Source organism: Dendropsophus ebraccatus, chromosome 4, assembly GCF_027789765.1.
Source record: "Dendropsophus ebraccatus isolate aDenEbr1 chromosome 4, aDenEbr1.pat, whole genome shotgun sequence".
In the NCBI taxonomy this organism is placed as follows: Eukaryota; Metazoa; Chordata; class Amphibia; order Anura; family Hylidae; genus Dendropsophus; species Dendropsophus ebraccatus.
Genome location: NC_091457.1, coordinates 33299727 through 33309983, shown reverse-complemented (window position 1 = coordinate 33309983; position 10257 = coordinate 33299727). Strand labels below are relative to the sequence as shown.

General features: G+C 45.8%; 1 protein-coding gene across 6 annotated transcripts; it reads right to left on the bottom strand.

The window, feature by feature from the left end:
- Window positions 1-6491: 6491 nt before the first annotated feature.
- Window positions 6492-9822, bottom strand: LOC138789559 (uncharacterized oxidoreductase YtbE-like). Of its 6 annotated transcripts, none has more exons than XM_069968266.1 (3): window positions 9759-9801; window positions 9155-9254; window positions 6492-7953 (listed from the first exon to the last, which is right to left on the bottom strand). In XM_069968266.1, exons 2-3 carry the CDS (start codon window positions 9213-9215, stop codon window positions 7094-7096), a joined length of 921 nt encoding a protein of 306 aa, XP_069824367.1. In that variant the 5' UTR covers window positions 9216-9254; window positions 9759-9801; the 3' UTR covers window positions 6492-7093. The 6 variants fall into 6 exon arrangements, with proteins under 6 accessions (XP_069824367.1, XP_069824366.1, XP_069824368.1 ...); XM_069968265.1 differs by lacking the exon at window positions 9759-9801 and adding an exon at window positions 9535-9750; XM_069968267.1 differs by lacking the exon at window positions 9759-9801 and adding an exon at window positions 9354-9494.
- Between the last annotated feature and the right edge of the window lie 435 nt (window positions 9823-10257).

Here is a 10257-nt window from a genome sequence, read left to right as displayed (position 1 = left end):
GCTATAGAAATCAGAAAGAGGATCACATTTTGTGTGTGTATTTAGTGTATAGAGATATCATACAGGATAGACTCGCCCAGGTAATAACCAGAAATTGTGCTTCTCCTCATGTACACTACATCTTATCCATTTAAGTTTATTTATGGTCAATGACCATTGCAGTATAAGCCTGAACATGAAAGTTGTGAATAGTAATGTGAGAACAATAACTTGTCTGTCTTAGGTGTATTAACATGGCAGATTTATGCAGGTTGAGTTTCACATTTGATCTACTGATAATATATTCTCTGACTATACGGACAGCAGTTGTGTTGTTCCGGTGCCAAGTTCTGACTCAGTGGCTGAATGTACAGATCCACCAAACTGATGGAAATATTCAGTGGGATTTTATACATCTATAACCTGTTGTTTTATTACCGGGCTGGTAAAGATAGAAAGGGCTTTTCTATCATTCTCCATTGAACTATGCACAGTACATTTAAGATCTATCCATATGTTGACTTTTTTTTTATATACTATAAAGGACCATTTATTTAACACATAGTATGATCCAGATCCGTGAGGTGCCCAGTAAACCCTCCTCCCTATATTGTGCTACGGGCCACAAATCCTGTAAATTTTAGATACAGAAGCCTGAATAGCCATAGGCTCTTTAATGTTCCTGGCTAAGGCTCTTTACAGCATGTGCCATAACCGTACAGTAAAATCCATTCTAATATTAACTGCCTATATAGATGACTGCTCTATTGGCAAGGATTTGTAAGATTTGTCATTTTCTGCATGTAGATATTCAGGGTAGATCTGGAGCTAAACACTCGCATATGAATCAGGCTCTTGACTGTCATTTTGGCTGGTTCATTTCTACTAAAATCTGCATGATTGTGATTTATTAAGTTGAAAACTGTTCATAGTAAATTACTGCAATAAACTGCCTGGAAATGCTTCATTACAGCCAGGGCCTGACAGCGCATTATCTTTCTGGGAATGTTCAGGAAAATGTGAATACCGTCTTCTTTCTTAATCTGCAAATCAGAATATATTACCGAATAACACTGTTAACGCCGATTCGGTGCATGAAGCATTGATCATACCAATTACACAACACCGCCACCTAGTGGACAAGTCACACAAAAGTGCTTATGTGGTGTAAAACAGATGCAAAGCACAGGGATGGCGAACGGGTGGTCCTACAGCTATGCAAAACTATAGTTCCCATCATGCCTGGACAGAAGAAGCTTTGGCTGTTCAGGCATGATGGAATTGTAATTTGGCAACAGCTGGAGGGCCGCAGGTTCACTTTCACTGTTCTAGGACATTTTTTTCCCCTTAAACTAGTATATTCATTTCAATAAAATTCCATTTACACGGCAGTGTATATTAAAGGGGGTTATCCAGTGTTAGAAAAACACGGTCACTTACTTCCAGAGACAACATGACTCTTGTCTCTAGTTCAGGTGTGGTTTGCAATAAATAAATATTCACTTTAATGGAACTGAGCTGCAAAACCTACACTCAAACTGGGGACAAGAGTGGTGCTGCAGAAAGTGGCCTTGTTTTTCTAACACTGGATAACCCCTTTAATTTTAAGCAGCCATGAACTGCTTCCAATGTAATTATGTATCACTAGCCCTGTACAAAGATTGTCTTTACTTCAGTCCTTGTCCGTGAAGAGGTTTCACACCTCAAGAATTGGGGTCTGCACACTAGATACTGTCTATGGGACTGCTGAAGACAGCCAAGCGGTGTACCCTGCTGTAGTTGGCACTTCTAAGTAGAAGGGTCCTTTTACACTGCCTGACATGGGGCTGTGCAAGGACACAAACGTGCGAGATTAGCAGTACATGGCACAATAATCAAGCGCCCGGGCTGCATGAACGTATCATTCATGCAGCCTTCAAAACTGACAACACAGATAAGCATATATTCGTGCTGTCATTTTCCAGATCACACAGTGCGCTGCTTTGGGATACGCCACCCCCCTCTCCCATCCTGCTCTCCAGACGCTTCTGTGTCTTCAGGCTCCTTTGGCTGTCAATCATTACACAGGAAAATGTGCATCTGATAGCAATACATTTGAAAGGATCCTCAGCTGATCTCTGTAACTTTAAGGGTACAAACACACACGGCGTATTCGCAGCGTATTTACTGCTGCGATATGCAGCAGATAAGATCTAAATAACTGAACACAGCATCAAATCTGCACCTGCAGATCTGCTGCGTATACGGTGTGTGTTTGTACCCATGTTCCGTGCGGAACAGGGACGTGTAATGCCTGTAACGGACTCTCCCCCTGCCCTGGCAGCATCTGTAGATACTGAGAGCGGGGGAACTGTAATGAATCAGCAGCACGGCTCTGTCATTACAGCGCGGCGCATATCTGTACAGTTCCCCCGATCCCAGCATCTAATTACAGATGCTGCCCGGGCAGGGGAGAGTCCGTTACAGGCATTCCACGTCCGTGTTCCGCATGGAACACAGAACACGTGAATGCAGCCTTAGGGTCCATTTACACAGAAAGATTATCTGCCAAAGATTTAAAGCCAAAGCCAATGATGGATTTGAAAAGAGGAAAAATCTTAGGCTTTCCTTTGTGACCTGATCACTGTTTATAGTCTGTTTCTGGCTTTGGCTTCAAATCTTTGGCAGATAATCTTTCTGTGTAAATGGACCCTTAGGCTATGTTCACACTACGTAAAATAACGGTCGTTGTTTTCACCAGCCGGACTTTTGCGACCAAAACTACGGCCGTAGAATTACGATCGTACGGGCTAGTTGTGAAACTACGGCCGTTGTTTAATTTTGATTCCCAGCATGATTATAAACAAGATGAAACCACTCAGAAAATTTTTTACATCAAAATCAAGTTTAATTCGGCAGATATAAGTATTGAAATCCACGGCCGTTGTTGCAGTATTACCAGCCGGAAATAATTGACATGTTTATTGTTCACGGGGCCGTATAAACAACGGCCGTTATCTGATACGTAGTGTGAATTCAACGGCCGTAGTTACATTGCATTGCAGTCATTATAGGGAACCTCAAAACAACGGCCGTAGTTTTGCGGCGTGGACAACGGCCGTTATCTTACGTAGTGTGAACATAGCCTTATGGTGCGTTTACACAGAGAGATTTATCTGACAGATTTTGGAAGCCAAAGCCAGGAATGGATTTGGAAAGAGGTGAAAACTCAATCTTTCCTTTATGACCTGTTCCCTTTTTATAGTGTGTTCCTGGCTTTGGCTTCCAATATCTGTCAGATAAATCTCTCTGTGTAAACGCACCATTACACAGCCGATTATCAGTTGAAGGAGCGTTTGCAGCAACATTGCTGGCCCTTAAAGAGAAACCAATGTGCACACAGGCGCTGAGGTATGAAGGCAAGGCTGGATTCACACTGCGGTTTTTTTTCCATCCGTTTTATGAAAAAAAAAATGGATGTATTTAAGTGCATCCGTTTCTCCATTTAGAAAAAGTCTTCTGTGTCTGTGGGTGGTGCACGTAGTAGGAAAAAATCCCAACAATCTCGGCACTCACCATAAATGCTTCATAGTTTTATTGTAGAGAGTACATATCCATCATAAATACAACAGGATGTTTCGGCGTTAGCCTTTCTCAGCTGCCTCAAGACAGCTGAGAAAGGCTAATGCCGAAACATCCTGTTGTATTTATGATGGATATGTATTCTCTACAATAAAACTATGAAGCATTTATGGTGAGTGCCAAGATTGACTAGCATTATAATAAAAAAAAAAAAAAAAAAAAAAAAAAAAAAACAAAATGCACTAAAAAAAAAGATGCTTTTTGGCTGGTTGCCCCGCCCCCAGTGCACCAAACGGCCTTACCGGCCACAAGATCACACTACAAACTGCACAGGAACAGCACTGAGCATGAGACTTACCTTCATCCTCAGCGCCTCGTGCATAGGGAGATATCAGCAATTTTCCTTTAGGGTAGCCGTATAACAGCGGATTTTCTGCTGCGTATCCGCAGCATATTTGTTCTAATAAAGCTGAACACAGCATCAAGTCTGCTGTGCATCCTGTACGTGTGAATGCACCCTTAGGGTGCCTTTACACGTACCGGATCTGCAGCGGATTTCACGCTGCAAGTTTGCTGTGAAATCAGCTGCGGATCCTGGTATAATGAAGGCCTATGGGGTCACATACCCGTAGCAGAAAATTCATTCCGCTGCAGATATGCAACCTGGCCAGATCTCATATCTGCAGCGGAATGAATTTTCTGCTGCGGGTATGTGATACCATAGGCCTTCAATATACCAGGATCCGCAGTGCATTTCGCTGCAACTCGCAGCGTGAAATCCACTGTGGATCTGGTACGTGTGAAGGCACCCTTAAAGGGGACATATCACAGGTTAGACAAAGCTAACCTGCTGATAGCCCCCTATAGCACTGTTAGGTGCACTGCCCCGCCCCCACAGCATCATCCAGCCCGCCCAAATGGAGACACTGTGGGGGTGGGGCATTGCTCCTGGCCAAACATTATGACGACTAACAGCACAGCACTGGCGCCAAGGAGGAAGGTAAGATGCATACCTTCCTCCTCAGTGTCCCAGGCGCTATGAGGGGCTATCAGCAGGTTAGATTTGTCAAACCTGCTGATAGTTCCCCTTTAAGCCTGTTCTCTATATTTGCTTTTCCTTTTGAATCCACTCCTGGCACAATAACCTGCATGTATGAGTCCATCCTTATAGAAGCATCTGTAGAGGGTAGACTAGTGCTCTGTACCCGTTATCCAAGTGATAGACATATGCCAAGCGACAAGTGTGAATATGATACCATTTACTGGCCCTGCAGCCCAGTACTGTAGGCTAGAAAGGAAAAATGGGCAAAGGCTCCAGAGACAGCTGCTGCTGTTCAGCCCTTCAAAAACTGACAAGCAACCAAGATGCTGACAATGTGTGGACGCATATGTGTATTATAATTTACCAGTGGGAGTGAAAACAGATATGTAGAATAAAAAGCCAAGTTTATTTTTTCCTTCTCCAAAAAATGTGTATTCTATCAGGTTTTCAATTGTCTCTATGGCTGCTGATAATTTCTTTATTTACATAGCTCCAACATATTCTGCAACGCAGTACAGATATTGTCCCCAATGGGGCTCACAATCTTAATACCAAATAATTATTAGTATGTTCTAGAACATGGTTGTACACCAAAGAACCTGGAGGAAACCAAGCACAAACATAAGGAGAAGATGCTGCATGGAGACTGGAGCCCAGGACCACTAAGGCACCGTGCTGACAGATTTAAAAAAAACTTTATGTGCTGTACTTTCACACCTGTTAGGAGTAGTGAGGCCTCTATCGAAAAAAGTTCTTCCATAAAATACACCACCTGCACTTAGCCTTAGAGAACATGGAACCGTGGGATTCTTTACTGTAAATGCAGGGAGACAATGCAAATCAGCTACAGGCAGGTGTTACGGTAATTTTACTAAAACTGTTCAAAAAGTGACCTGGCTATATTTCTGGGGGGGAATAATATTAGTTACAGTAGTCTGGATAAGGGTTGCAGGGATCAAGGGATTTATTCTCATTCCCAGATTTGAAGGAAAGAAAGGAATTATTTTTTTTCTCCCGGAGATGGAAATTGTCGTCATCATGGGGTTTTCTGCCTACCTTTAAACATTGCAGACTGAACGTTTATCCTATAAACTATGAGGGTGCATGCAAACTACGGAATGGAGACGGACAACCCGTCGCACATTCCAGGATCATTCTTTAGACGGAGGGCAGAATCCAGCCGCGCATAGAATGGAGTCTATGACACGGAGAGGTGCACGCCCGCCACAGAGCTGCGGAATGGGTGACGGGTTTTCTGTCGCCATTCCATAGTGTGCATGTACCTTCACCCTGTAACAAAGGGTCAGAAAGTTTCTCTACTACTTCCCAGTAGAATATGATACATTGGAGGCCTACTACAATTCCTAAAAAAAATTAAAGGGGTATTCTGGAGTTTGGAGGAAAAAAGGTTAAAGGAAGGCTGCAGAGACACTCCACACAAAGCAGCAGTATAACGCTAATCCTACATCCCAGATAAGTACCTTTTTTTAATCACACTGCTTTAAAAGCAGCCCATGGGGGTAGCGGAGTACAACTCCCATCATGCACTGCTGACTCAAGAGCAAGTTTCCACCCATGTGTCCTTCATATTATGTTCCTTCACTTTTGAGCCTTTCACATTGGTTCCCAATTCCGATGTTAGCAGGCAGCTAGATTAAAGAGAACCAATAGGCCAGGAGAGGGGCAGCAACTAGTCAACTGAGCGGGGAGCCACCCGTGACTAGTCACGGCTCTCTGACTATCAGCACGCTCTGCAGGGATAATTAACAGGCAGAGAGACCTGTTAGTGGCCTCTCTGCCTGTCAATCATCACTATAACAACAATTATCGGCTGATTGTGTCTTTTGGCCCTGACCTAAAATCATAGGCCACCGACTGCGCATTGCTGCGTGAAATAGTGATGCACGGCCGACGAACGTGTAAAGAAAATAATAAAGTTCATACATACTTGTCCACGTTCTCCGGTAACTTCCTGGCTCCTGTCTGCAGCCACCATGAGAACTGCAGAGCCGGTCTCTGAAGTGACAGGCCGCTCAACCAATCACTAGTCGAGACAGCCATGGACCAGACAGAAGCCAGGAAGATACCGGGGAGCGTGGTCAGGTATGTATGAACTTCATTACTTTACCCCAAAGGTAAAGGCTGCCCTTACTGCAATATGGTCAAGCCGTGTAATAAGCTCAGTAAGCGAGCGGCAATCTAGCAGACTGATGCTCTGATACCACTATTAATGCAGCTGTAATGTCAGAAAGTCAGGAGCAGCCTTTAAAAAACCAAAAAAGCAGCGGTGCATGTCATAGTAATCATGAGAATGCATGAGGTAGAAAAGCATAAAATTGCATCAAAGACATCACCTTAGGAAGCATTACCATGGCAGACATAAGGTGGTAAATCGTTAAATCCTTTTACTACTTTGCTTTGCCGGGATCAATGCCAATTTTTGGGAAAACAAAAAAGAAAGAGCACAATCCTGTAATTGAGTCCTATGAGAGGATGACATAGTGGCTGAGGCTATGCCACTCCAGTCGGGTCCCAGCAGTATCTTTTCTCTGCGCCGTCACCTTTTAGCATTTCAGCTTCTTCTGGACTTAAATTGAAATCCCAAACATGAAAATTCTCCTCTATTCTCGCTGGTGCAGAAGCTTTAGGAATGGCTCCAACACCCTGCTGTAGTGCCCACCTGAGTAACACCTGGGACGGGGTGCATCCATGTATGTCTGCCACCTTGCATACTTCCACATTTCCCAGAAGGTCCCCACAGCCCAGGGAGGAGTAAGCTTGCAGGTGAACACCATTCTGTTTGCACCAACCCAGAAGTGCGGTTTGTGGGAGGCGTGGATGACATTCCACCTGTAACACAGCAGGGGGCACTCTGCACGAGGCTAACAGCTCTGCCAGGTGAGCCTCTGTATAGTTGGACACACCCAGTGCCTTAATTGTGCCAGTCTGATAGAGCTCCTCCAATGCCTTCCAGCTTCCTTCTCTAGCCACTCTGTTACGGGCATCGTCACTCCGCCAGCCCTGCTTCCCCGGCCAATGAATGAGGTACAGGTCAAAGTAATCACATCCCAGGTCAGACAGGCTCCTCAAACAAGCATCACCGGCCCCGGGCCCTAAATCTGCAGGCGATAACTTGCTTGTAATAAAGATATCAGACCGACTTAAGCCATATTTAGGCAACAGCTGGCGCAAAGCATGGCCGAGATCACTTTCATTGCGATAGACGGAGGCCGTGTCAAAGGAGCGGTACCCACATTTCAGTGCTGCATCCACAGCCTGGATCAAGTTTTCTGATCCCCTCAAACGAAAGGTGCCCAGGCCGAGGAGGGGCATGGTCACCCCATTGTTTAGGGTCACTCTCTGCTGCTGAGCTGCAAATAGAAAGAAAAGTCACACGATAAACAACGTATACATGCAAGGGATAAAATATAGCCTGAATGGCAAATAACCCCAATGGACACAATCGTAGGGTGAAAAGCCTTCCAGAGCGGTCATGACTGTTCTCCTATTACCACCTGCTGAGGACCACCAGACGACTCACAGGCACTGCCCTAGATGGATTTAGAGCGGAGATTCCTTCTGATTATACAGTGGCTTGGGAAAGTGTTCTCACACACACACCCACCCTTACATACTTTGTTACATTGAAACCTGTATTTATTTGTATTTTAATCTGAATTGTGTCTGATGTATCTGTGCAAAATAGTCTAAGGTGGTGAAGTGAAAAGAAAGAAATAGATTTAAAGCGAATGAACCATCGGTACATTGTTTTTTGTTTTACCCTAGCCCCTTAGCGCTGGTGTGGGGATCCCAGTGGCATGGTCCTTTTTTTGAAACGCCCAGGTGGCAGGCCTGCCACCCTCAGTGTGACCGTATCGCCTCCCCTCTATGACGCGGCTCCATGGACGCTTATCATTTGATAGCTGTATTTACATCAGCAGATAATTGCTAAATTTCAATCGCTATTGCAAATTTTTGAAAGATAATCTATGTGTAAAAGGGCCGTAGGTGTCACATAGCGCTATAAACAGGACAATGACCCAAAGCATACTGCTTACGGTGCGTTTACACAGACAGATTTATCTGGCAGGTTTTGGAAGCCAAAGCCAGGAATGGATTTGAAAAGAGGAAAAATCTCAGTCTTTCCTTTATGAAAGGCTCCATAGACTTACATGTGTCACAGAGCGGGGAGAGGAAAGCAGTCTTCTCCCCGCTCATTGTTCACAATTAGACAGACCCAAACTGATCAAAACTTTTGACACATCTCTATGAAATGTCAAAGTTTTTTTTATGGTGACAGGGAAACTTTTTTTAACCATGGCCCATTTCCCGTGCACGGCACCAGTTTATTCCGAAGCACCAGCCTGACATGAAGCAGTGGGGACGGGCCCGCTGGCCCCCAGTGTGAGGAAACCCCCTCCCCTGACACCGACTCCTTTAGAATCAATGAAGCCGTATCACAGAGGGGAGATCGTCACAATGGGGGCCAGCGGGCCCGTCCCCAGTGCTTTATGTTCCAGACTGCAGACACTGTTAGGTAACTGTTAGTGTCTGTTAGGAGACACATGGTACCTTTCACATATCCATCTGTGCTTCCAGAATGTAGAGCATGTCTCCTCGCTCCCCCTCCCATCCCTGCTTGCCTGAGGGTCCGGGCTCAGCTTCCAGCTCACTGTAAATAAAGCAGATTCAGAGTTTTCTTTACTTTTAGCACAAGTAAACAGAAGGGTTTCCTATGTAGTGGAAGCACAGAGTGATAGATGACAGGTACCCGCTGTCTCCTCACAGCTACATCCCCCCAGCATGGATTGTCTGCCCCATTGCAGCTCTAGGCATTCCCTATGGGAACCGCCCCTCCTACCGACAGGAAGAACGTGTAGGATCCGGCCGGGTCGGTGTCAGCCCACTCACAGTAATACCGCACCAAGGTCTGCCATGAGCCCATACACTACCTTATATACCCCATGCGGTATCGTGGGGTAACTCCTGGGACAGCAGGTGGCGCCTCACAGAGGCAACGTACGGAAGTGCATAGAGGAGTCAGTGGCCTCCCATCTGTCTGTACAGAGCAGGGGCCACAGCGGCAGCACATACACAGTGACCCCGCACAAGTAACGCACCCCCTGCTGTAACCGCACAGGTAACGCACCCCCTGCTGTACGCGCCCGACTCCTACCTCCCTGCTGCTCCATCTCCGGTGATGAGCACACGAGACAATCACATGGCAGGGGCGGAGCCGGGCTGTACAATCCCCGCCTTCTTTGTGTGACGTCGCCGCTGGTCCCGCCTCCCGGGCGGAGCTGCGCACCGTGCTCGTTTTTTAACTCTTTGTGGTCGCCTACGTTTACAGTTTACAGTGCGGCGGGAATAGACCGGAGCGCTGCCGGTTTAAATGCAGAGCTGCTGCTGCTGCTGTAGGGGGCAGCGTTCTGCTCCACAGTCTGTCACTTCTTCAGCTTCTGCAAAACTACAGTTCCCACCAACATACAGCTGCCAGGCTATTCTTTATAACTCTGATCCCCACTGTTCCTCACCCTAATTCCCTTTCCAGCTGTTGGAAAAACTACAACTCCCATCATGCCTTTTCACTATATCTACAGCCAGCCCAACTGCAGCGTCCCTCAATCTGCTGCTTTCCAGCAGTTGCCCAGTAAGATGCCTGTTAGCTGTCTGGG

Bases quoted from the DNA above. Each gene is read 5' to 3' on its own strand.
- LOC138789559 (XM_069968266.1), bottom strand. From the start codon at position 9,215: ATGGGAGGGGGAGCGAGGAGACATGCTCTACATTCTGGAAGCACAGAT. The intron at 7,954-9,154 runs GTACCATGTGTC...TTCTATTTGCAG, and splicing joins CACAGATGGATATGTGAAAG to CTCAGCAGCAGAGAGTGACC.